Source organism: Lepus europaeus, chromosome 10, assembly GCF_033115175.1.
Source record: "Lepus europaeus isolate LE1 chromosome 10, mLepTim1.pri, whole genome shotgun sequence".
NCBI lineage: Eukaryota > Metazoa > Chordata > Mammalia > Lagomorpha > Leporidae > Lepus > Lepus europaeus.
The window spans coordinates 84,167,164-84,194,882 of NC_084836.1; the positions used below are offsets into that span (position 1 = coordinate 84,167,164).

At 47.4% G+C, this 27,719-nt stretch overlaps 1 protein-coding gene across 7 annotated transcripts in view; it reads left to right on the plus strand.

Moving 5' to 3' along the window:
• Nucleotides 1-442: 442 nt before the first annotated feature.
• Nucleotides 443-27,719, plus strand: part of KIF16B (kinesin family member 16B) — a 328,211-nt gene continuing 300,934 nt past the window's right edge. For 4 of the 7 annotated variants that reach the window (XM_062203844.1, XM_062203841.1, XM_062203843.1 and 1 more), the window contains exon 1: nt 463-625. In XM_062203844.1, coding sequence (XP_062059828.1) covers nt 579-625 — 47 coding nt within the window. In that variant the 5' untranslated portion in view covers nt 463-578. Of the gene's footprint in view, nt 626-10,773; nt 10,859-27,719 lie in introns of those variants that run through there. The other 3 variants (XM_062203838.1, XM_062203839.1, XM_062203840.1) reach the window with 3 other exon arrangements.

Sequence of the window (27,719 nt, forward strand, 5' to 3'; positions counted from 1 at the left end):
TGGGAAGCCCATCTCAGGACTGTGGTCCTGGCTCTGTGGGGGTTAGAGCGTGGGTTTTAGGTTTCCTGAGATCAGGCACCCCTGGCCGCCCTTGGTGAGTGCCCCAGCACTGCCCTACGGGCGTGGCGTTCAAACGCCGCTAGTCCCGACCCCAGGCGGGCATCCCGGCCACGCGCCTTTGCACCGCCTCGGCCACGCCCCTCGGCCCCGGCCACGCCTCTCAGCACCGCCTCGGTCACGCCCCTCCGTCCCGACTACGCCTCTCAGCAGCGCCACGGCCACGCCCACCACACCAACCACGCCCCCTGGGTGCCGCCCGCTCACGCCTCTCAGCACCGCCCCGGCCCCGCCCCGAACGCCGCGACATCCCGGTGGCTGGATCTCGCGGGCCGGAGCCGTTCTGGGCATGCTCAGTGGCCTAGCAGGTGGGGCTGCCGCGGGACTCCAGGTCCGGCCGGGAGCAGGGGGGCGGGTGTGAGACGGAAGTGGGCGGGAGCCACGGGACAAGTCGCCGGAGTCGCCGGCAGCTGCGGGGCGCTGGCTGGTGGGACCCTGCGCGGGCCTGGACGGGATGAGCCATGGCATCGGTCAAGGTGGCCGTGAGGGTCCGGCCCTTGAATCGCAGGTGAGTGGGGCCTCCAGCCTCCCAGTCCCGGTCGCCACGCCTCCATCGCGAGCACCCGCTCCCGGGCCAGCCGTGATTTAACGTCATGGGCTGACCCCCAAGCCGAAGGGTTCCTGCCAGGGACCTGTCAGGCCTGGCGGACTCCGTGCCTTGCCGTCACTCTCGCTTTGTCCCGGAGCGGACAGTGAGGGGTGAGGAGTTCACGAGGTCAAAGGGAAGGTTCCTGTCAAGTCTCTGGCGCCCATTACCTTCCTTTGCTTGTCCGGTCTTTAAAAAGCAGGGACGCATCGCGTCCGTGAAGATGTGAAACAGCTGTGCGGAACGGGGGGCGTCGTGAGGGGGCCCCGGGGCTGTCAGGGAGCCCCTCACCGATGCCAGCCCAGAGCTCTCCAACTGTCCATCGCCCGCTTAGACGTTTCACGGGGCCCCTGCGTGTGCAGCCCTAACTTCCGGTCAGCGGATTACTTCAGGCTCAAAGTTTTGGCTCCTAGGGAAAAAAATGCCAGGGAGGCCTCACAGGTGTGTGAAGTATGCTGACGTTAAAATAGGGCTAACGTTGTGAACACACTCAGAAGTTCATCTTGTTCTATATTCCTACAAAGTGACACTTTTTTTTTTTTCTTTTTAAGATTTATTTGTTTGAAAGGCAGAGTTACAGAGAGAGAAAGGGAGACACAGATCTTTCATCCCCTGGTTCACTCCCCAAATGACGGAAGCATCCAGAGCCAGGCCAGGCTGAAGCCAGGAGCTTCTTCTGGGTCTCCCACGTGGGTGCATTAGCAGGGAGCTAGATGGGAAGTGGAGCAGCTGGGAGTTCCACCTGGAGCCATATGGGATGCCGGCACTGCAGGCAGCGGCCTACCCCACGATTGTCCCTGCAAAGTGACACTTTTAGGAATGATGCCGCTTCATTCGTCTAAAAGTCCTCTGTGCTTCCATTTCCATGACCTCTTTAGAACCAATGTACATGCCCTGAAAAACTGATTTATTGAATCTGTTTAACTTTAAAGAATGAAGCGGACTCTGGCTTGATAGGTGGAGTTGGCACATCCAAAGTGCTGGACGTGTGACTTCCCAAATGGCCTTTCTACATTCATCAGAGCAACTCGTCAGCGTTTGGGGGTTCTGATGGCTGGCTGATTGGGTCATCAGAAGATCGTAAAGTCTCAAGATTTCCAGGACCCGATTTGGCTCATCTGAGTCTGTGTTTCTGTTGTTAAGTAGGGGCTTCCTACTCTGGTTTGTAAGCTTTGAAAACCATTGCTTTTAGAAATCAGTGCTTTTGTGATTTTCAAGTTGTTTCTGAGACTGCCTAAGGAAGGAGTTTGACTTTTTTGTAAGCTCTAAAGGAACATTTTGTTTCTGTGTACACTCAATCATACAAGATAAACAGACCCCAAAATCACTTAGATGCTTTAAGAAGATGTTTATTATAGATTTACAGGTATATAGAACTTCCTTTTCTTTTGTGGAATAATATGAGCACATAGTGGAAAATTGCATCGAGTAAACTTTTGAAAGTATTTTTTAAACATCTTTTTAAAATTTTGTTTGAAAGGCAAAGTTGCTGAGAAAGGGAGACATACACACAGAGCTCTTCCATCAGCTGGTTCACCCCCAAAGGGCCACAAGGGGTTAGGGCTGGGCCTGGCAGAAGCCAGGAGCCTGGAACTCTATTGGGGTTTCCCATGTGGGTGGCAGGGGCCTGAGCGCTTGGACTATCTCCCACAGCTTTTCCAGGTGCATTAGCAGGGAGCTGGTTCAGAAGTGGAGCAGCTGGGACTGCAGTCAGCACTTAGCCCAGTGCGCCACAATGCCGGCCCTTAAAAGCATTTCTCAGGCACCTACCAAATGCACAGCATTGTGCTGGAGGCTCTCTGTGATGCAAGGAGAATGTGGCCTGATGAGTGTCTTCTGGGAGCCCACTGTCTGGTGGGGGAGGGATTGCGTGCTGGCACGACTCAGAAACCATCAGGCCTTCTGGGAGTGGTGCTGCAAGTTCATTGCCTTGAGCCTACGTGCATGGAGAGAGGGCAGAATAAGTTGGGCAGGAAGGAAGGGGAAGAGGGTAGAATCCCTACTGAGCTTTCGGCAAAGTGGCCACTGAAGCTGGTGTGTTCTCTCTCCATCCGATGAGTGTCGAGTTCAAGTACAAGAGCAAGTGCTGCATGCATGGTGACCTCGTTCTGAAGTGTGTGGAGGACATCTCTCTGCTGCAGGTGTTCAGCAGATGGTTGGAAACCTGGGTTTAGGTCTCAGGTGACTCCAGGATTGACATATGGAAGTCTTTTGCACAGGGACCACAGTTTAAGAATGTTAGGCAAGAAGGAAAGGGAGCCAGGGATTGGACATTGGGATAGGTCTGTCTTTAGGATTCCAGGGAGAACGTTGGCTTGCAGGCCCCGGGTGATTCTGAGAACCAGCCCAGCCAGTTGTCAACAGCAGGAGCAGTCGCCTGAAGGAGGTGGTGGTGATGGGGTCAGATATTGCCAAGATGATGGAAGTGAGATGATGTTCTTGATCTCGGAGGCGAGCATACTGCTAACCTTCCAAAAGGTAGTTTCAGTGAGAGGTGGTCAGTGATACAGAAGGTGGCAGTGAAGAAGAGGAAGAGGTACAAATGGGGAACCAAAAACATTTGGCCTAATTTCATGGCGGAAGACATACAAGTTGTAATGGTGACAGGAGGTTTTTTTTCCCCCCCTTAAGATTGGTAAATATTAACTGAGCATCAAATGCTGGCAAAGGAATGGCTAGGCATACATTTTCATATTGGTCCTGGAAATATAAAGGTACAAAACCTATGAAACTTTCATGTTGGGAAAATTGACAGTAGCTGTCAAGATGAGAGGTTTGCAAACCCTTTGATCTGGCAATGCCAGTTCTAGGACTTTATTATGTGGATTGTGTGCCTCCCTCCCAAGGTGTATGCATAAGATGGTCGTGGCATTACTGTTTGAAACAGCAAAAAATAATAAGTGGCTAGAATACTTAACGGTGGCCGTTTGTTAACTTACAACCTATATATCATTTGGAAGAACACTATGCAACACTTAGAATATGTTCATCTCAGCAGAGTTCCACCATAGTGGATTGGAAAGAGCAAGATATCCACACCTAGTGCCACGGGGTGGAGTTGTGTGTGGGTGTTAAAAGTGAGCACATGCATACACGCACATGGCTGTATCCGTTCAGAAAGCTAACAGGGACACTGATCAAGAATCTGTTAGGCCAAGATTTCTTAGGAAGGGATTTCTTTCTTCCTTTTTTCCTGTTTGAACTTTACTCAGGCATAGTTTTAAAATTAATAATTAAAAGCTTGATTATGTAATTTTTTTGATTAATTGGTTTGCAAAGCAGAGTTACAGAGACAAGGAGAGGCAGAGAAAAAGAGATTTTCCATCCCTGGTTTACTCCTCAAATGGTCACAACAGCCGGGCTGGGCCAGGCTGAAGGCAAGAGCTCCATCCTGGTCTTCCACATTGGTGGCAGGAGTCCAAACTTTTGGGCCATCCTCTGCTGCTTTCACAGGCACATTAACAGCTGGATTGGAAACAGAGTAGCCAGGACTTGAACTTGGCACCCAAATGGGATGTCAGTGTTGTAGGTGGTGGCTTAACCTGCTGTGCTACATTGCCAGACCTTGCTTATGTAATTTAAAAAAGATTACCTAAAAAAGCTTTGGAAGAAGTTTCAGTTGGGGAGGATTCTTAGGAGCATCAGTCAAAAGGGAATCAACCAAGAGGCAGGAATGATGGATGAGTGAGGAGGGCCACTGCAGTCAGATTTCAAGGATGGGGGCAAGAGGGTGGGATATTGAGTTTCTGAGCCAGGAGCCCTTGCAGTGCCCGGGACTCCGTGTGTGGAACATGAGTGCTTGATTCAGGCCAAGATTTGATGAGTGTGTTTTTACCACCATATGGCTTATGGTGACGGGGCAGAAGTAGTCAGCTCAGATGCAAAGGAGGGCTCACAGTTGCCTAGGTGTCCTAGCAGTCACCTTTATTGAGAGTTCACTTCTTGCCAGACTCTTGGGCAGAGCAACAGGTACAGAGTCTGATTCAATCTTTGCAGCCATCTTAGCTGGAACAGGCTATTAGTGTTACACACTGGGAAACAGTGTCTTAGCCCAGTTTGGGCTGCTGTGAGAAAATACCGTAAACTTGGTGGTTTATAAGAAGCATGTATTTGTTCCAGTCCAGCTCTCTGCTGTGGCCTGGGAGGGCAGTGAAGGATGGCCCAAGTGCTTGGGCCCTGCACCCGCATGGGAGACCAGGGGGAAGCACCTGGCTCCTGGCTTCGGATTGGAGCAGCACGCTGGCCGTAGTGGCCATTTGAGGGGTGAACCAACGGCAGGAAGACCTTTCTCTCTGTCTCTCTCTCTCACTGTCTAACTCTGCCTGTCAGAAAAAAAAAAAAAAAAATCAAGGTGCTGGCAGACAGATGGGGTGCCTGATAGGACATCGCCTTGTCGTGCCCTTGTATGGCAAAAGGGAGAAACCAGCTCCCTTGGGCCTGTTTTGCGTGCTTGGTCCTCATGACCTAATTACCTCCCCAAGGCTGCTCCTCTCCACATCCTCTTGTTAGGGTTAAGTTTCAACTTTTGAATTTGGGGGAGGGGGCACAAATATTTAGACCATAGCACATAATTAAGTTGTCCAAAGTCCCAGCTATATCTTCAAAGTGAGAACATAATATGTTGGCAGAAACCTTAATTTTGGTCGTATTTTCTATGGGCAAAAGTTGAATATTTCTATATTATTTGAATCTTTCTCTTTGTGATTTATTTCATTATTCTGCCTAATCTTATTTTAACTGATTTTATTATTTTAATTATTTTGCAATTTTAGAGGATCTAACTATTGCCTCTGAAGAGACAACAAAATGATAATTTTATAATGAACTTGCTCATTTCATGTTGGTTCCACTTTGCTTGTTTTTTTATGAAAGCACTGGATGTTGGTTCTTTGGGGTCATCTCTCCTGTCTTTAAGTGTTGAGCATCAGGGTCTGAGAACAGATTTCCTGGGATAAAAGTTTGGTTGTCTAAATAAACTGGGTATATTTGGGCAAGAAACGTAATTATTCTAAGCCTCAGTTTGCATCTGTAAAGTAGTGATAGCAATTATGCATACCTTTTAAGTTATTGGAACACGGCATTATTTTTCAAATTCTTTAACTGTGACCATAAGAAACACATTTAAAATTGTAGCTCTATGATTCATGAGGTGTTTTATTACATGCAATTCACAATTGTGTTTTCTATTCTGTTTTGTTCTGTTTCATAAAAATAAGTGCTATTTTCTGGATCCGCTAAATTGACTTCAGAGTCCCCTAATGGCAGCATTGTGTGGTCCAGTGAGATAATACACACAGGCCAAGCTTTCCAGACACTGCCTGGTGTCTGGTAAGGACTCATAAAGATCACTGTGGCTGCTACTGTTATTGGTGGTGGAGTTTTTATTATTTTTTAAGATGGCCTATTTAAAAATTAATTATATATTTTTATTTATTTTAAAGGCAGAGAAAGAGAGAGAAAGATCTTTTATCTACTGGTTTACTCCCCCAAATAACCCAATGCAGCCAGATCTGGCCCAGGCTGGAGCCAGGAGCCTGGACCTTCATCCAGGTCTCCCATGTGGGTGGCAGGCACACAAATACTTGAGCCATCCCAGAGTGTGTGACAGCAGAAATTTGGAACAGAGGGTGGAGCTGAGACTTGAACCCAGGTGCTCTGGTGTAAGATACGGGCATCCAAAGCAGCAACTTAACTGCTGCGCCTGGTGCCCACCCCTGTTGTTATGGTTTAGTGAATCTTTATTAAAACACACACACACCAAGTATTTAATATATACATATATATTTAAAGATTTGTTTTATTTATTTGAAAGACAGACTTACAGAGAGAGGTAGAGCCAGAGAGAGAGAGAGAGAGAGAGAGAGAGAGAGAGAGGTCTTCTCTCCACTGGTTCACTCCCCAAATGACCACAATGGCTGATCAGAGCTGAACTGATCCAAAGCCAGGAGCCAGGAGCTTCTTCTGGGTCTCCCACATGGGTACAGGGGCCCAAGCACTTGGGCCATCTTCTACTGCTTTCCCAGGCCATAGCAGAGAGCTGGATCAGAAGAGGAGCAGCCAGGACTCAAACTGGCGCTCCTATGGGATGCTGGTGCTGCAGGCTGGGGCTTTAACCTGCTGTGCCACAGCACCGGCCCCCTGATAAATATTTTCCCAGAGTGTTTACCAAGTGCTGGCAAGCTGTGCTGTTTTTAGTAATGTGCTTTCTTGTTGGATAAGGTGAGCCCACCCCATTCTTTCCATTTTCTGACCATTCTTAGCCTCATGTTTCTGAAGTTCAAACGAGAAAAGATACACAACTGCCAGAGGTGTTTTGGCTGGGGTGGATCTTTTCAGGTGCGTTGCAGTCTTCCCACTCAAGAGCCAGGTAAGAGCAAAGGGAAAGCAGTTGGTGGTTGCTCTCCTAGGTCTCTGAGGATGAGGCTGGCTTCCTTTGAATTAAAGATGAGGAGGCAAATGTCGAGGTGCTGCCAGGTACCAGGCGCCACGCTCATCTCTTCACCTTGCCAACTATGTGCCTGAGTCTTGCCAAGTGACTAAGGGCTTTTTGTCTTCAGAGAGCTCTCAGAGAATAACGCTGGGCTGAACCAGCTCCAGTTCCCTGCCTAGCCCTCCCTGTGGTTGCTCATCGCCTCAGGGCTTGCAGGTGACAGGAGCCTTTGGCCTCAGGGGCTGACTGCCGCTCTACTGGCACAGAAGGTGCAGACACAACACGCAACACCAACAGCACAGTCTGTGTTCAGGATGGAGCTTCTAGTCCCAGAGTGGGGAAACCGAACCCTTTCTCCTGCCAAGGGCCATTTGGATATTTATAACTTCATTCGGCCCATAAAAATTGTCAACTCAAAAATGAGGCTGCTATAGATTTATTGAATTTCAAGTCTTGCCTGTGGTTGCCTGGGCAGGGCCAGACCAAATGATTGTTCTGGCCGTGTCTAGACACATACACACACACACCACAGATGGTCCCCACCCCTACCTGATCTCCAGGGTCTGCCCATGTCTAGACACACACACAACACACACCACACACCACACACACACCACACACACACACAACACACACACACACAGATGTTCCCAATCCCTACCTGATCTCGAGGGTCTGGCCGTGTCTAGACACACACACCACACACACACACACACCACACACACACACAGATGTTCCCAATCCCTACCTGATCTCGAGGATCTGGTCGTGTCTAGACATACACACCACACACACACACAACACACACACACACAGATGTTCCCAATCCCTACCTGATCTCGAGGGTCTGGCCGTGTCTAGACACACACACCACACACACACAACACATACAACACACAACACGCACACACACACCACAGTTGTTCCCCACCCCTCCCTGATCTCCAGCGACTCTTAGATAAGAGGGTGGGGTTTGGGTTGAACACTGAAAGGGTATTACTCTTGACCATTTACAAAACAGAATTCTATGAGCTTGGCAGATGCTCTTTGGAAAGGGGTGTGTTCACCCCATTCTACAGATGAGGAACAGGTTTCAGAGACTGAAGTAGCCTGCCCTAGGCCACAGAGCTAGGACACTGTGGAGCCCTTGTTTGAACCAGTCTCTCCCGCTAAGTCCCTGAAGTCATTCCTTTATATAGAAGACGGACAAAGGCAGGGCAGGAGATGGCTGGGAGGTAGGAGTAAGTTAAGTTTACCAGCGATTTCATTGTATTTTTGTGCATTATTAAATTTTCAATCTCTAGTTTTTTTTTTTTTTTAATTATTTTCATTTTATTTGGGAGAGAGAGCGAGCGAGCGAGCTTCCAACCACCAGTTCACTCCTCAGATGTCCTCAATAGTGGGGCTGGACCAGACCTAAGCCAGGGGTCTCCCAAGGGTACACATTAGCAAGAAGCCAGACCAGAAGTGGAGAGGCCAGGATTGAACTGGGCGCTCTAATATGGCATGCATGCATTCCAAGCAGTGTCCCAACTGCTACTCCAAACAACTGGCCCTCCCAGGGATTTCTAGCTACTTAAGGCTCAGTGTCAGAATTAGTGAGAGGCAGGTGGCAGGGTGTTAGAGGGCTTTACTTTGTGAAGCCTGGGCAGTTAGCGTTTTATTCTGTAGAGCCCTGTGCTGGCCAGTGTGCACTTTAAATCAGATGAAACCATTCTTTATTCAGTGGCAAGGGGCACATTCCAGCTGCTCTGTTGGATCGGTCAGCATAGATGTGGAATATGTCTGTCATCGTGGGGAATTCTGCTGTGCAGGGAGACTGACCAGGGCTGAGTCCTGGCCCTAGCATTCCCAGCTCCACGCCTGGGCATTTTACTCCACTGCTCTGTTTGAGTTTCTGCAGCTCTAAGAGGGTGATGCACACGGGCCTCCCTCTGGGACTGAGTTAGTGATGAAATGAAGTCACTTTTCTAACAGTGCCAAGACCCCAGGTAAGGGCTCTATGCATATTGGCTGTGATTAGTCACTGGAAGCTTCCAGGGCCATCAATGCCAACTAGTGTTTCAGAGGTTTCTTCTGATAGCAGTGTCAGGTAATAATAATGGTAGCCTGGCAACGATAGATTTCTGTTTATGCTTTGTCAAGTGCTGTGCCAAGTACCTGTTTTTGTTTTTTCAAGATTTATTTATTTATTTGAAAGACAGAGTTACAGAGGCAGAGGCAGAGAGAGAGAGAGAAAGAAAAAGAGAGGGAGAGAGGGAGAGAGAGAGAAAGAGGTCTTCTAACTGCTGATTTACTCCCCAAATGCTGCAATGGCTGGAGCTGGGCCAATCCAAAGCCAAGAGCCTCTTCCAGGTCTCCCATGTGCGTACAGAGGCCTAAGGACTTGGGCCATCCTCTACTGCTTTCCCAGGCTACGGCAGGGAGCTGGATTGGAAGTGGAGCAGCCAGGACTTGAACTGGCACCCTTATGGGATGCCTGTACTTCAGGCCGTGGCTTTCTCCCACTACGCCACAGCCCAGGCCCCATCAAGTGCCTTTTATGTACCGTTTTCCCACTGCCTTCCCTGCCACTACACTGTGATGCCAGAGCCCAAGGTGAAGATGTCTGAGAGTGGCCAACCTGTGCGGCGAGACCATGGAGAGAGCTGGAAGTGACCCATGGCACTGTGCTCTGGACCAGGCTGCAGTTGTGATAGAAAGGGCAGGGTCTGGGGCAGCACTTTCAAACAACACCCTGGAGAAACTAGCACTGTCTTTTCTCTTTTAAAAATGCCTTTGTTGTTGGGAGGCAGAGAGAGTGAGAGTGAGCGAGCAAGTGAGAGAGAGCGAGCACGCATGCAATGGCTGGGATTGGGCCAGGCCAAATCCAGGACCTGGGAGCTCAATCCAGGTCACCCCCATGGGTGGCAGGGACCCAAGTACTTTTTTTTTTTAAAGATTTATTTTATTTATATGAAAGAGTTACAGAGAGAGGTAGAGACACAGAGTGGTCTTCCATCCACTGGTTCACTCCCCAGATGGCCACAACAGCTGGAGCTGCACTGATCTGAAGCCAGGAGCCAGGAGCTTTTTCCATGTCTTCCACGTGGGTGTGGGGGCCCAAGGACTTGGGCCATTTTCCACTACTTTCCTGAGCCATAGTAGAGAGAGAGCTGGATCGGAAGAGGAGCAGCTGGGACTAGAACCAGCGCCCATATGGGATGCTGGTGCTTCAGGCCAGGGCTTTAACTCGCTGTACCACAGCGCCGGCCCCCCGGGACCCAAGTACTTGAGCCTTTACCTGTTGCCTCCCAGGACCTGCATTAGCAGACAGCTGGAATTGGGAACAGAGTCAGGCCTTACACCTAGGCACTTTGAGAAGGGATGTGGGCATCCCAACCATCATGTTAACTGCTACTGCTAAAGTCCGTCCCTTGCTATCTTTTCTAATTGTGAAAATAATACGCACTTACGTACAAAAGAAAGGTTTGTTATAAGATAACTGCTTGTAAGCTTTGGTGCATTTGCCTCTCGTCTTTCCCCCTCTGTTGGTGTAGGAACATAGTGGATGTTTTTGGAAGTTCTACGAGATTTTCTGAAGACCTCCATCCACAGGATCCAGAGTGGAGGTGTCAAAGATGACACTGAGTGGTCTGGGGCCTTGCTAAGTAGAAGGACGACCTTTCCCAGAGGCGGGAATACTGGATGTATTGTATCAGTCAGCTTTCCCTACTACAATAAAGGTACTTGACCAAGCTACCGATGGAGGAAGGAGGGCTTTTTTTTTTTTGGCTCATGGTTCTGGAGATTCAAGTCCAACATTGAGTGGCCCCATTGGTCTGGCTTCTGGTGCGAGTGGTGGCTTGCAGTGATGGAGCTCAGGCCTGGCAGTTATCCCATGGCCAGTCAGGAAGCAGAGACAGTGGCTGGGCTGACTTAGCTTTTATAATCAACCTTCTTTGGAGAACTGTCCTGTGAGGGCCCACCCCCAGTGACCTAAGGACCTTCTACTAGGCCCACTCCCTGAGCACCATAACTGGATTAAGTCTCCATCTTCCCAGGACCAGTACTTTTTTTTTTTTTTTAAAGACTTATTTTATTTATTTGAAAGGCAGAGTTAGAGAGAGAGAAAGAGAGAGAGGAGAGAGAGAGGAGAGAGAGAGAGATCTTCCATCTACTAGTTTATTCCCCAAATGGCCACAATGGTCAAGGTTGGGCCAGGCAGGAGCCAGGAGCTTAATCTGGTCTCCCATGTGGGTGCAGGGGCCCCAACACTTGGGCCGTCTTCTGTTGCTTTCCCAGGTATGTTAGCAGGGAGCTGGATTAGAAGTGGAGCAGCCGGGACAGGAACAGGTGCCCATATGGGATGCCAGCATTGCAGGCGACAGCTTTATGTACTATTCCACAATGCCAGCACTAGGACCATTAACATTTGACTTTGGGGTTGAAAGTGCTATTATGGGTTTGGGAGCCAAATCCTGTTGAAATCAAGCATTGGACGTGGGGCAGATAGGGGTGGGTGGGAGCGTGTGTGGGTCAGTTGAGTAGATTCAGGGCGCTGGGGTGTTTGCAGCTCTGTGGATGCACACGTGGGGGTCAGTCACTCCAAGGTGGTCTTTGGCTGTGGTGTAAGCTGTCTCTGAGGAAGGTGTGAAGTCAGGGGTGTGGCTCCTGCTCCTCCACAGGCTGAGTGTGACCTGGGCAAGGGGATTCTACTCTTGAAGCTGCTGCTTCTGTAAAGCTGTGTGGTCCAGGGATGAGTGGGAGCCATGGAGACCCTTTAGGTAGCTTACGAAGTCAGAGCAGCTTTCACACACAGCAATGCTGTGATTTGCCATTTCCACTCTCATTTCTCAGGAGGGTCCTGTGGAGTTTTCCAGAAGCTACCTAGTAGGCAGTGATGTCATGGCTCTGAAGGTTGAACATTCTTGTGTTCAAAAAAATTGTCTTAGTTTTCATTTCTGATATAGTAACTCTCAGTGGATATGATTGATGTTAGAAAATGCTTTCTGAGGGGGGCTAGTGCTGTGGGGCAGTGGGTTAAAGCCCCAGTCTGCAGCGCCAGCATCCTGTATGGGCGCTGGTTCAAGACCCGGCTGCTGCTCTTCTGATCCAGTCCTCTGCTATGGCCTGGGAAAGCAGTAGAAGATGGCCCATGTCCTTGGGCCCCTGCACCCATGTAAGAGACCTGGAAGAAGCTCCTGGCTCTTGGCCTCAGCTCAGCTCAGCTCAGCTCTGGCCACTGCAGTCATTTGGGGAGTAAACCAGCGGATGGAAGACCTCTCTCTCTGGCTCTACTTCTCTCTGTAAGTCTGTATTTCAAATAAATAAAATAAAACTTTAAAAAAAGAAAATGCTTTTTGAGCTCTTCAGTGAGGTTTTTAATTTTTTTTTTTTTTAGATTGATTTTATTTATTTGAAAGGCACAGTGACAGGGAGGGAGAGACAGAGAAAGATTCATTTGCTGGTTCACTCTCAAAATGACCACAACACCTAAGGGTGGGCTTGGCCAAAACCAGTAGCCAGGAGCTGCATCTGGGTCTCCCGTGTGAATGGCAAGGGTCCAAGTACTTCCACTGCTTTCCCGGGCACATTAGCACGGAGCTGGATCATATGTGGAGCAGCCAGACTCGAACTGGAGTCCCCATACAGGATGCTGGTGTTGTAGTCAGTGGCTCAACCCACTGCACCGCAGCGCTAGCCCCGTCTTCAGTAATTTTTGAGAGGGTAACAGGATCCTGAGGCCACAGGGCGAACCGCTGCTGTGAAAGCACCCCAAGTTGTTGAGATTAGATGGAATAGTATAGAGCACGCTCAGCACACCTCCATGTGCATAATAGCCCTTCAACACATCAAGGCTGTGCTGTTTTATAATCATCATTGTTCTGACAGCCACACCTCAGGAGGCAGGGGTGGAGGGCCAAGCAATAGGGAGAGAGAGGGGACAGGAGTGAGTGAAGGACAGAGGGAGGCAGGAGAGCGGACACTGCAGGCTCCGGAAGTGTCAGAAGCTGCGCAGGTGCAGGCCCCAGCCCAGCTGCCTTGGTCTTGGGAGGGAATTGTTTCCGTGGAGGCTGGGAGGTGCTGCCGTGGTTGCAGGAGCCTGGGGGTGTCGGTGGTGAGGGCGAGGGGGTAGCACCTGTTGACTCCCTTCCGGTGAATGGAGACAGAAGGGAAGAGAGCACTCAGTTCCTGTTCACCTGGGCACAGTTTGGCTCCTGGGATATAAATCTTTGTAGGCTCCTTTACTCCTTTGAGGCACAAAGCCCTGGCCCTGAGCCCAGCCTTCCTCTGAGCATTGCAAACTCAGGCTGCACAGGTGTTGTCAGTTTCTCTTTTAAAGAAGAGAGAGAAGAGGGGAACCACTGCCCCCCCCCCCCAAAACAAAACAAAGCAAAGCAAAGCAAAACACAAAACCAAACGGAAGTGAGTTAGGAGGTTGCAGAGAGAAGGGCAAGTGGGGAGCCGCTGGAAAGGAAAGGAAGGCTTCTCCCTGGGGAGTGGGAGGGCTTGGATGCCTAGGTGGGCCTCCGTGGACCTCTTGAGGGAGGGAGCTTGGAGCACAGGAAGTTTTTTCTTTCTTATAAACTTGGCAAGGAATGTGAAGCAAGCAGCTGAGTTTTTCTTTCTTTTTTTCTGCTTAGCTGTTTTTTTCTCAGCATGTTTTTATTTTTATTTTTTTTAAGATTTATTTATTTATTTGAAAGGCAGAGTTACAGAGAGGTAGGGACACAGAGAGAGAGGTCTTCCATCTGCTGGTTCACTCCCCAGATGGCTGCAATGGCTGGAGTTGCGCCCATCTGAAGCCAGGAGCTAGAATGTTCCTCCAAGTCTCCCACGCGGGTGCGGGGCCCAAGAACTTGGACCATCTTCTGCTTTCCCAGGCCATAGCAGAGAGCTGGATTGGAAGAGAAGCAGCTGGGGCTAGAACTGGCGCTCATATGGGATGCCGGCGCCCCAGGTGGAGGATTAACCTGCGCCAGAGTGCCGGCCCCAATGACTGATGTTTTTCAAAGATAATATTTAAATTTATCTTAGTGTGTTTAATACACCTGGGCAACGTGTGAATACTAGAAGTTTAAAAAATGTTCTTCAATGACTTAGAGCATTTACTAAACATAATTTAGGATTAAACTACTGTTGCTGTATTTAAAACACAGAGTCAGAGAGAGAGAGAGAGAGAGAGAGAGAGAGATTTTGATTGAGTGGATTTGAATGTGTGTGTGTATATGTCTTGCTGGCTGTCAGAAAAGAGAGGTGGTTTGCAAAGGCTGGTTGCACTGCATACAGCACTTTGGTCTGAAGTTGATTGACCTTACACATCTGCATTTCATGGTTGTTTTTCTGAATTGCAATCGTTTTTGCCGTTTCTGAAGATTGTAGAGTTGGGATGCCTTCTTACTGAAGCCTGCTTTATGAAAGAGTACGTTAATTATGATTCCTCGCAAGGTTGGTTGGTGGTGAGGGGGACGTGATGGTGTCTTACGTTCCCAGCCCCTCACTGGGAACTGAGAGCCTCTGGTTTCTTTTGGTGGCTTTGACGGCCTGGGGTCGGGCAGGTCAGCTGGGAACATCCTTCCCCGGGAGTCCATCACTGCTGGCTTCGGCACAGCCCATCCATTCACAGCAGGGCAGGCATAGAGGAAGGTCTGGGAGTTTTCCATCCTTCACTTCACTGCCTCTGGGCTGAGCATTTGTGTTTCCTGCTCTGTCCGTTTCCAGATAACATTCATTATTCATTGCTGCTGCCCAGTAGTGGGGAAATAGCTGTTTCTTTGATCAGGGATCTGTTCGTAGACACCTGGAGTACATATCAGTGGGGTATGTAGAATTTAAAGTAAATTGAGAAAGAGAATGCTTTCAGTTTGATTTTTTTAAAAGATCTATTACTTGAAAATCAGAGTTAGACGAAGAAAAGGAGGGAGGGAGGGGGAGGGAGGGAGAGGGAGAGGGAGAAAGAGAGGGAGGCTGATTTACTTCCCAGTTGGCCACAATGAGCAGGGCTGGGCTGCTACGCCAAAGCCAGGAGCCAGGAGCTTCTTCCAGGTCTCCTACATGTGTGCAGGGGCCCAAGCACTTGGGCCATCCTCCTCTGCTTTCCCAGATGCATTAGCAGGGAGCTGGATTGGAAGTGGAGCAGCCAGTGCTTGAACTGGTACAATATGGAATGCTGGTGGTGCAGGTGGTGCCTTAATCCGCTGTGCCACAATGCCAGGCCAAATTTGATGGCCTTGATAAGTAATTTTTATCATTGATGACTGTTTCTGGCCGCTCATTCACGTACTAGGAATTCCACTAAATGCTATGCTGTTACTGTTTAGTTCTGCACAGCCATCCCATGAGTGAATACTGTTAGTCCTGGCTCACTGATGGGAAGACGGGGTCAGAGAAGGACATGGACCTGACTCAGTGCCACTTCTTCAGAGACCCCTGGGTCTCTGGTTTTGGTGCATCTCCGTTGTCTGAATTTCTGTGTGTGTTCAAGTGTAAATGTGTTTTGGGGGGGCTGTTGTTTGCCTCTGTCCTCCTTTACATAAACCATGTGAGAGCCAGTTACATTGTCAGTCATGTTCACGGCCATTTCCTTCCACCAGTGTCTGGAAGACATGGGCATTCAGAAAGCACCTGTTACATCCATAAGTGTCCCCTGCCACTGCACGTTTCCATGGTGTTTGCAAGGACTCCGGAGTCCATTGCCTCAGCCTCTGCAGGATGTCTCACATTGTTCCTGGCTGGGAGGAAGAGGGAGTCCTGGTTGTTCCTGGTTGGGAGGGGGTTAAGAAGAGCCTGGCCGGAGAAGGACTGTGTTAGCCCTCTCCCTGTGTACTGAGTTTATGACTTGTTGATTATGCACCCATACTTGCCGTGTTTGTCTCCTTATGTACAGTTTATGGGACAGAACACTTCTTTGTTCCTTTCTTCAGAAAAAGTGGTTTTTAAAACATTTGAATTGGAAGTAATTTTAAACTTACAGTAAGGTTGCAAAAATAGGACAGTGTTCCAATGTTCTCTTCACCCAACGTGCCCTACTATTACCATCTTATGTAACTGTAGTACAGTGATCAAAACCAAGAAATTCACATCTGTGTAACACTGTCAGTTGCATTTAGATTTCACCAGTTTTTCCACTAATGTCCTTCTGGTCCAGCATCCAATCCCGGATCCCACGTTTCATTTACTTGGTGTCTCTCCTTAGTTTCTTTTGGTCTGTGACAGTTGCTTAGTCTTTCCTTGTTTTTAATGATCTTAGTTTTTGAAGAATATGACTCAGTTATTTTTTTAGAATGTTCCTCTATTTGGATTTCTGTGGTGTTTTATCATGATTAAACTGAAGTGATGCAGTTTTGGCAAGAGCACCACATAGGTGATTTTGTGCCCTTTAGAAGCGCTTAGGGGCGCATGATGTCCTTATGTGTCCTGAAGGTTGATGTTGACCTTGATTTCTTGGTTAAGGTGATATCTCCCTGGTTTCTCCACTGTAATGTTTTACTTTATGAAGTGGTAGCTAGCAAATATATTGGGGGACGTACTTTGCAGAAAGTTTTTGACTTCAGTTTGCAACATAATTTTTCTCCCATGGGAGTGCATTTTAGATTTCCTAGTGAAAGTTACTGTGAATATAAGATTCATTTAAGGCAGTTTTTCTTTCTGACTTAGTGAAGAAGAATTTGGCATATTGTTTGCAGTGAAGGACTTTGTGCTGTGGAACGCTGATGATGAGTGTGTACTTCAAAGATGTCTATCAGCTCAGTGAATGCTAGCATTTTACTTTCTGCTACTACATCTTTCTTTTTTCAGAAGGGCAATTATTACCTACTACATTGATTCTGTCATTCATAGTTTGAAAAACACTGGTGGAGTGGATTTGTTATCCAGACAAGGTGATAAGATCTCATTCTGTTCTAGGAGAGAACACTGAAATACAGGTGCTATTTGAGTGATTGTCAGTTCTGCTCTTCTTGGAAGTTTGGAGCTGGAGTGGGATTCAAGACCCCAGGAAGATTAATCAGGCTTTGACTGAGAATTGAAAACAGTTTAGAGTTTAGGATTCAGGACCCACTCTGGGGTGCCTGGTCTTCATGCTTACTTTTTTTGGCCTTAGTGGTCTTCTGGTCTCTCATCTGGGTGCACCTGCTGGTTCTCATTTTCAGGGCCTTATTAACAGAATCTAAGCCACCAGTGATTCTGCTTAGGGCACAGGTGAATCACTTTGTGTGCTTCCTCTGAATGAGACTTAAAGCTCCCCAGGGAATTTTCAAGAAAAAAAATGATTCATAGTGGTGGAGACTAGCTCAAAACTTGAAAAAAAGTTGTAGAGATAAAGCTTTTAAAGCACAGAGTTTGGGCAGCTGTCTTCCCTTTCATAAATTAGTATTTTCATGTGAGCTATTTCTGCTTGATCAGATAGAAGGGCAATTGTGAGAAAACTGTCAGTAGGCCTTGGCTGGTATATGATGATTTAATTAAGGTGCTTTCCTTTTATTTCCCCCCCCCGAAAATTTCTTTCTCATTTTCAAATATTTACAAGTTGTACAAACAGTAGGGAGTTCTCATGTATTTTTCAGCTGCTTCAAATGTTATGATTTTATGTAACCGTAGTATAATGATCAAAACACAGAGAGTAACATTGATATGATACTGTTGCTTAATATGTAGATTTTGTTAAGATTTCTCCAGTTACCCCAATGATGTCTGTTATCTGGTCCAGGATCTATTCCAAGATAACACAGTGCATTTAGTTGTTATGTAAAACATCTCATTGTTAATTAAGATTTTCTTACTATTAGGGTCAATTTTGCCTATACTAATATGATAGAAAGGTTAAGAATAGATGGCATTCTCCCTCAAAATAGCTCTCCCCATTGAGAATGCTAAGGAATTCTGTCTTCTGGCATGCTTTGTTGGAATATAGACACCTTGAGCTGTTAACAACCCATCATTCTTGGTGGGGCAGACAGTGTTGGGATGTGGAATGATTTGGGGGAAAGATAATCCTCTGTGATGTGTCAAGGATTGGTTTTAAGCAGAGTCAGTTAAGTATATAATATGGGGGTAGACATTGTGGTGCAGTGGGTTAAGCCACTGCTTGGGGTCCCCACATGCTATATTGGAGTTTCTGGTTTGAAACCTGGGTACTGTGTGCTTACCATCTAGCTCTCTGCTAATGCTCCTGGGAGGGAGTGGATGATGCTCCAAGTACTTGGGTTCCTGCCACCCACATGGGAAACCCTGATGGAGTTCCTGGCTCCTGACTTTGGCCTGGCCCAGCCCTTGGCATTGTGGGCATTTTGGGGCAGTGAATCAAAGGGTAGAAGATCTCTCTCTCGTGTCTGTGTGTGTGTGTGTGTATATATATATATATATATATATATATATATATTTCTGTTTCTCCTTTTCTCTCTGTCACTATGCCATTCAAATAAATAAATCTGTTAAATGTATTTGTTGCATTATACTATATATATGTAGTACAGGGACCACAAAAGCAGTGCCTATCGGGACACTGTTACATTACACATTTGGAACCCTGAGTGCAGAGCACAGAGAGAACAGCAGCCGAGCCTCCACTTTAGAGCCAGAGGAAACAGGGTGTTGAGGGGCTTCTGGGACAAATTTACACCTGAAATCTTAGGGGCTCAGCACTGAAGATCTCGAAGTTTATCTTTTGCTAGTGTTAAGCAGACCACAGAGAATGGTTCCCGGTCAGCATCATGGAGCCTTCATACTCTGGGACTTCTCTAGCCCCAGGGAGGGAGAGGCGAGAGCCACTTCTTGGCTGCTCTGGCACGGAGCAGACGGATGTCATTAGTGGCCATGCCGGGATACGAGGAAGGCTGAGAACTGCGGTTACTGGCTGGGAGCCACTCGCCAACGCCATAAAGGAGAGGTTGGGTGTTTCTGCCATACCTCGTGTCTCGAGAGACAGTGTTTCTCTAACTAGTGATGCCATCAGGACTCTGCACTTGCTGTTCCATCTGCTGGAGGGGTTTTTCCCCACAGGCCCACAGGCTCCTCTCCTCCTCTTCTGAAGAGTTTTTGGTTAAACATACTTCCTCAGTGTAGGCTTCCTCCCTTAGCCCATTGAAAATAGCACCCCATCCCCATGGCATTTCCTAATCTTCTTGTCTGTTTTTGTTCCCTTTATAGCATATGTCACAGTTTGGCCTCCTGTGTGTTTTCCTTATTGGCTGGTTCACTGTCTGAATCTCTCCATGAGCACTGGGGCTGTCTCTGTCTCATTGTTGGATTATGTTCCTTGTGCTTGGCATGTAGCAAGTGTTCAAGTGTTGAATGAAAAGGGGAATCTGGACTGCTAAAAATCCCTAAAATTTCCAGTGTTGGCAAGGATGAGCGTTAACACAAACAAGCAAACAGAGTACTGTGCAGGCCAACATGATCAGCACTGGGTGTGATGCCGTCTGCTGGCTGCCAACCCGGACCTGAGGTGGAAGGCTGGGTGCCAGGAGCTCGGCCCACAAGACATGGGTTTGCATTGTGGATCTGCCATTTGCTCGTTTTGTGAGCTTGCTTGTATTGTTTCACTTTTGAGATCTCCGATCCTTCTTTCAAAACATGGATCCGAGGGTCCCTCCTCTTCTTGCTGTGTTAACAAATGAGGATGGTGACTGATAAAAACAACCAGTGTGTGGTAGGTGCTCAATTCATTGGCGCTGAATTGATGAACTTCCCGAGTGTCCAGATATACTGGCCCCTGTGCTAGGTGCTGGGGGATAAGTGCCACGTTGGGCAATCTCAGATGGCTTCCAGGAAGAGGGGGGCTTGACAGGCACTTTGTAAGGAGGAAAGGGTCATAACAGGGGTCAAGCCTTTCTGTCATCATAGCTCTGTTGGGTGCCTCTGTGTGCAGGGTTCTGGGCAACATCAGGAGGCTCTCTGGTGAACAGGCCGGATGAAGTGGCTGTCCTCAGGGAGCTCACATTCTGGGGTCATGCTGTCCAGCAGACTTGCAATGTGAGCTATGTAAGTAATTTAGTTTCCTGGTGGCCACAGTAAAAAAGAAAGAAGAAATAGGTGACATTAACTTTAATGACTATGCAGCCAATATAAAAAATATTCATGAGATATTTTGCATTCTTCTTATTCTTTGCACTAAGCCTTTGAACTTTGGTGCACCTTTTATACTTACAGTACCCCTCCCTTTGGTCTAGCCTTTCAAGTGTTCTTGAACACTTTTTAACAGCTTTCAAGTGTTCAGTGGCCACATGTGGCTAGTAGCTGCCATACTGGTCATAAGACTAGTGAGTAAACAAAAGATCATGATGCACTGCACTACAGGTGGTTGAAACCTCTGCAAACAAAAGAAAGGACAATAAAAGGGTAGATGACTTTAGGTAACAGTGGCCTGGGGTAGACTCTGCAAGTGATATTGTTGAAAAAATGGTGATGAACTGTGGGAAGAGTGATCTAGGCAGAATTAATAGCCAATACAAAGGCCATGTGGCAGGAGCATACCTGGAATGTGCAATGGATACAGGGAGACCTGTGGAGTGAATGCAGTGAGGCTGGGGTGACATGGGCACCAATAAGCCACAGTAAAGTCTTCCAACTCTATTCCAAGTGTGGTTAGGTTCATTGGAGGGGTGAGAACATAGGAATCACCTGATTTGGTTTGTTTGGTCAAGAGTCACTTGGGCTACTGGTGGAGAATGGACTCTCAGGGTGCAAGAATAAACATGGAATGGTTTGGGCAGGAGGCGTGGCTGTATCTGATCATGGTCCTTCACTCAGCAAGCACCACTGACGAGGTACATGGCATCCTCTGAGGCACTGGGGCCTATCAGGCATGGTCCCCTTTCTCAGGAAGCTCAGGCTAGCAAGTGTCCAGTCGGTTTGCACAGTAAGGTTGAGTGGAGAGCAAAGTCGTGAGCCATTCTGCTGAGAAGGTGGGTGTGGTGCTACCTGACTGTGCTGTTTTTTTTTTTTCCCCCTCTGCAGGGGCCATTCACCAGAGTGTCAGATAAAGAGCTTGCACTTAGGTGACCCGTGAGTTCCTTCTAGCCCCAGAACAGAAGTGTTCATTCTGTTGGCAGTGGATAGTCTATAAAAGGGAGCTAGGGAGATGGGGCAGATGTTATCAGAGTCTGATGAGGTCAGTAGCCCAGTACTGGAAGGTGGAGAATGATAAGGCAGGCAGGCGTCTCCCCAAGGAAACTTCTTCCCAGCTTCTTAGCCTGAACTTTAGCTAACACATAGTTTAAACTTAGCCTTAACATATAGTTAAACTTAGCCTGAACTTTCTGCTAACACATAGTTTCCAGATTTTCCATCCTTTCTGATAACTGCACACTAACGAATCAGCAGAAATAACTCATTTCTCCTCTCCCAGAGCATAAGTGCTCATAGGATTGATTTGATTGTCACTGATTTGATGACCTGAATTTGTTTCTCTTTTGCTTTTGGAGAGTCAGAAGATTTTGCAGTTGTTTGTTTTTGCTTTTGCTATCTTCCCCTCTTTTCCTCTTACTCGGTTCTACTTTTGAGAGGCAGTTATCACTACTCAGTATTTGCTAAAACTGCTATATTTTCTAACCATTTTCCTTAGCCCTTTGAAGCATGTTTGTAGTTGTTGATTTACTTGTTTCTTATTCATTTATTCATCCACTGCGGACATGAAGTGCTTTCTGTGTGTTAGAAACTGCTTTTTACTTGTTAAGAGTTTCTCCATAGAGGGTGGTTGTTGGTCTGTGGTTTGATGAAATCAGCAGAATTTCTTTGTTATTTCTTGTTATCCCAAACCTTTTTTTTTTTTTTTTTTTTTAATCATGCTCAGCACAGTAGAGTGTGATAGGGGCTTGGTTATAGAAGGGTGGGTAAATCAGTAGTCCTTAGGTTGTATCCTGGCATTGCTACTAACTGTTTGCACTACTTTATACATGATACCTGGACTCTTTAACTACCTTCATCTGTACAATGAGGATATTACACTGTATTTGTAGGGTTTTTTTTGAGGGTTTAAGGAGTTAATAGCCATGGAATGCTTATACAGAGTGGGCACAATGAATAACAGTAACTGTTGTAATTTTTTTGTCTGTGCCTCTTGGAGTTTTACGTGGCTGTTGCGATGGTGTGGAGCAGAACCTCACCACCTATCACTACAGTGATTTGACACAGACCACTGCTTACTAAGCACTAAACTCTGCTGTGTGGATAATAGAGGACAGTAGGCGTTTAGGGCAAGTAAGATCATGTGAGCCGAAGTCTGCAGGCACGGTGTCGCTAGTGGAGTCCAGCCTTGAGTCTGGATAGGCTGTGCTCAGTGAAGAGCAGGTGTTTCCCAGACCTTGCCATCTGACCATCAAGCTTTCACTCTGCCCATTCTCTGACCAGAGATGACTGAGGGCCTGATCCCCACTCTCAAGCAGTTCAAGATGTTTTTCTGAGTACTAGAAATAAAGCAGGCCTCAGAAGTCCTCTGGACAATAATGTTGTATTGAAGGCACAACTGTGTTGGGGCTGGGAGGTGCTGAGTGGAGTGCCTTCTGAAGGCTGGAAAAGCCTCCTGTAGGACTTGTGACTGAGGGCAGGCAGCATGGGGCCAGGCCGCAGACAAGGCCAACTATTCATTTTATGCAGAAAGATACAGAGAGCCAACCTCTGGAGTGTGATCAGGGAGCTGCAGAGTATCCTGAAATGGCAGGAACTTCAGATGGATGGTGAAAGTAGGGGCTGGAGTGGAAGGTCCAGATTATGTGGTGCCTTATTTGAATGGTTGTATACTTTGGACTTCAATATTGTTTCTTCCTGTCCATTCTTATAAATATGATTTGACTTTAAATTGATCCTATGGGTGATGGAAGTCATTTTACAAATGAATGTAACATGATGAGATTTGTGTGATAGAAAGCCAGAGAATGGGACTGCCAGTTATTAGAACTGTCTGATGGGGCCGGCGCTGTGGCACAGTGGGTTTTAATGCCCTGGCCTGAAGCAACAGCATCCCATATGGGCACCGGTTTGTGACCCAGCTGCTCCAGTTTCAATCCAGCTCTCTACTATGGACTGGGAAAGCAGTACAAAATGGCCCAAGTCCTTGAGCCTCTGAATCCACATGAGAGACCCGGAAGAAGCTCCTGGCTCCTGGCTTCAGATCCATGCAGCTCTGGCCATTGTGGCCAATTGGGGAGTGAACCAGCGGATGGAAGGCCTCTCTCTCTCTCTCTCTCTCTCTCTCTCTCTCCCTCTCCTCTCTCTGTGTAACTCTGACTTTCAAACAAATAAATAAATCTTAAAAAAAAAAGAACTTAAAAAAGAAAAGGCTACTTCTATGAGACAGGACCCAGAAAGGCCTGAATTGATACATTGTAGATGAAGTAGATCCATTGACACATCTACCTCCCCACACTCCTAACCCATTCATCCACCTAGCCAATTAACCCTTTATCTACCCATCTTTCATCTACCTACTCACCCACCCATCCAGCCAGCCAATCAAACATCTATCCACCCATCCTCTCAGCCACCCAGCCAGCCCCCCAAATCCAATCAACCACTCACCAAACAAAGCAACCATCTATCCATCACTTATTAAACTCCTTTATCACAGCTCTTCTGGCTCTGGTAAAGTCACCATCCAGACAAGGCCAGCTACTTTCCACCTTGTCTTATAGTCCATTTTCTGTTCCTATAACAGTATACCCGAGACTGTGTATTTTATAAAGAAAAGAGGCTTAGCTCATAATCCTGGGGATTCAAGAGCATGGCACTAGTATCTGCTTGCCTGTGGTGAATGTCTCATGGTATATGGCATCCCAGTGGCAGGAACTGCTGGGAAGCCTATATCTCATGTTGGCGTGCTGGTTTAAATTCGGATTGCTTTGCTTCTGATCTAGCTTCCTGATAATGTGCTAGGGAAAGCAGCTGATGATGGCCCAAGGGCCTGAGTCCCTGCCACCCGTAGGGTACCCACAAGGAGTTCTAGCTTCTTGCTTCATCCTGGCTTAGCCTGTTTCAGATACTGGGGGAATTTACCAGTATCTCTCTCTCTCTCTCTCTCTCTCTCTGCCTTTCAAATCAATCAGTAAATGAACCTTTAACATAAAAAAGACCTAATCACCTCCCACTAGGCCCCATATCTTAAAAGTTCTGCCATCTCAGTACCATTTTACTGTGGACCAAACTCCAGCATGTGAGTCTTTCGAGGAACACCCTCAAGCCACAGCACAGCTCCTGTGGAGCTTATGTCTAGTTGGGGGTCCTGACAACCCCATACATGGGAGTGCATTTGGCTCCCATGAGAAGTGCTCTAGAAGGAAAGAGTAAAACTTCTCTGTTATCCAAGCAGGGGAGACGGGGCCAGGACATCTGACTGTAGGAAGAGGATGTGCAAGCTAAATCCTGAAGGATTCCAGAGACAATTAAGAAACTGAATTAACTGCTAATGTCAAGGTAGAGGTGGGGGAGGAGGAACAGGTGACAACCATTCATGATGAGCATGGACTGGCTAACAAGGTGTTGGCCAGTTTCTAACCACTCTGGAAGGTAGTCTTCACTGACTAAGACATGCTAGATTGAGCCGTGAGGGGGTGGAGGGATCAAGTGTGGAATCTTAAATACCTCCTCACGATCCTGGCTTTCTTATGTGTTGGTTCCCCAGACCTGTGTCTTCCTCTTCCTAACCAGGACAGGATGAACTGTCCTCTGACCTCCGCCCCCCCGCCCCTCTTCTTTCTGCCTCTTATCTATATCAGACATCTATGGACTGCTACAAAGCAATCCACCCATCCATGATGGGATGAGTGGTTGAGTCAATTTAAATAATTCACAAATTATTTAAAAATTGGGAGGTATGTGCCAGGCCTCGTATTAGACTAGTCAGTCTCAGAGCTTTGGTTTTGAGACCCCTTAAAATGTTAAACAATAATTGAGGGCCCCAAAGAGCTTTTGTTTTTGTAGGTTATAACTGTTTGTATTTACTATACTTAAAATTAGAGAGAACATTTTATTTTATTCATTTTTGTACTTTTTATTTCAAAATATTTAACAGACATATAAAAACTGTGTATTTATAGCATAAATAGAAGATTTTGAAACACAGGAATACATAAGCACACATTTACTTAGTCGTCAGGAAGAGGAGTGAGAAAGGCAGAGTGTCCTCGTGTTAGGCAGACAGGGTTGAGCTTGTAGAGCTTCTCAACCTTTGAGAAATGGCCCTGCTGCATGCTGGTGTACGATGGTGTATGAACGAGGCACAGCCCTTCTTTTGTTGCAGTAGATTCTGTGGTATCTGGGAAGCCCAGGGAAGCGGTTAGGGTATAAGACTTGGGCATCAGGGAAGGTAGCTGGAGGGAAAGACGTCTCGGCTGGGATCTGGACAGATTTGCCAGAACAGGTGTAGCGGTGGAGGAAGCAGCTTATGCGAGCCCCAGAGGCCTCATCTGTTGATCTAAAAATGCATCGTGGCCACTTGTTGCTAATGCATTCACTAGGATGTGACTGCAGTGTGAGTTCTCTGTATGGCTTCAGCATGATAAAATTGTATCCACTTGTTTGTTTTCAGAAGTACCAGGGCTGTTCTCAAGTCCCTTCTCTGTGACTTGTAGGGCGCTAAGGACCTCTTTGTTGAAGAGCTTCCTTTTTTCAGGTGCTGAACTTTGTCTCTCAAGCTTTGAAAATGCAAATGAAGCAGCCCCAAAACCAGGAGGAGGAGTCGGGGCGTGTGCCTTGTGCGGGAGAAAGGAGGCTGATGTGAAGAGTGTGATTAATTGTGAAGGAGCAGAGGGTGACACTTGAGAGAGCTGAGGGTTTGAATGACACAGAAGTGGGACTGCTCATTTGATGTCATCCTGCTATCGCAAGGCGAGGGCCCTTGACCCCAGAGCGCCACTGCCTTGCGTGTTCCCTCCAGCGTCCTCTCTGCCTCCTTTGAAATGGGGTCCAATTAGAGGTGTAACTATCAGGCCAGGTGCAACCGGAGACTTCCTTTGCCCTCACAGAAGCTGTCGGAGACAGGGGCCTTGCTTTATTGGACACAGACAAGGTGGTCAGCTGAGCCATAGAGAGGGGGCCCAAACCTGTTTTGCTGTCAACCTCTGTGTTTTATTGCAAAGAGCCTTGGTAATAACAGAGGGCTTTCTTACCTCAGGCCCTCCTGGCTTGATGACAAGGGTATTTCTTTTTTATTTCTGCCTGTAAGTTGTGGCAGTGCATTTTATGTCAAGGAATCCAGGATGGATTCTTGTGTGTTAAGAACCTACTAATATTGTCCCCAGTTTACAGCTGTGAGGAGTAGCAGCTTTATTCTTCAAAAATTGCACAGCTTGAGGGCATCTGGGGCGGGGAATACTGTCACGGAGTCACAAGGAATGGAAGTCAGGGCGCTGCAGCCCCGTGAAATGAGAGAGGAAGTCCTGTGGCCGCTTCCTTATTAAGTCCTGAGAAAGAAACTAGAAAACCTGGACGAGTTAGCCTTATTTGCCCCTAGCTTGGTTCGGTCTCCCTCTGTGAAAACCAAGCTTGATTAGTTTCATCTCGTTGGGCAGCATTTTCAGTGCTCTCTTCTCCAGAGACACCGTGGACGGGAGAAGAGAATAAAATCCAACAGACAGTACCTGGTGGTAGTTTGAGGAGCCACCATTTGATCCTTTAGATTTGCTGCCAATGAGTTATTTCAGAAGGCTTGCGGGGGTGGGGATTGTCCAGCCTGCGGGCCGTAGAGGGCCTGTGATAGCATTTGGTCTGGTCCTGCCAAGGCAACTGCAGGTGGAACTCAACAGTCAATAAATCTGGAGCAGGCGAATTTTTAAGTGGATACTTTCATACGGCCAGTGAGTGATGTTATAAATATCCAAATGGCCCTTGGCAGAAGAAAGCTTCCCCATTTCTGTTAGAGGCATAGCTTTACTCATGTTTGGTTCCCTGTGGGGGCCCTGGCCCTGAGCCTGGGGAGCCAGGCTGGGAGCAATTGGCTGGAGGGGCAGAGTGGAAGGTGGGCAACTGAACACTCCTGCTGGGGGCCACTGCTCAGCTCCCACTTTTCTCCTGTGGAACATGGGTGCAGGGGCGCTGTAGCCTCCCCTGTTTTTGAGAGGAGTCATAAATACTTACAGAAAATCTAATGAAACTTAGAATATTGGTGGCTAATTAAAGATGTTTCATCGCCCTTGGAGGACAGTTTAAAACTTCTGGTTTAGAATATTTCACAGTCCTTCTTTTTAACCTTTATATAATTATTTTATTTGAAAGGAGTTGGGGGTGGGGAAGAGAGTAAGATCTTTTCTATCTGCTGGTTCATTCTCAAATACCTGCCACAGCCAGGGTTGGGCCAGGCCAAAACAGCAAGCCCAGCACTCAATCCTGGTCTCCCCTGTGGGTGGCAGGGACCCTACTACTTGAGCCATTACCTGATGCCTTCCAGGGTGTGCATTAATGGGGAGCTGGATCAGAAGCAGCAGGGGAACTTGAACCCAGACACTCTGATATGGGATGCAGGTTTCCCAAGTGTGGTGTAACTGCTGTGCCAAGTGCCTGCCCGTTTGCCTTATTTAAAACTCTATTTTAGGCCATTTCCCCTTACCATTTCCCTACAGAATTAGCATTTTCACTGTCTTGAGGTGGTGACTGAGTGGTCTGTGCTTTCCCATT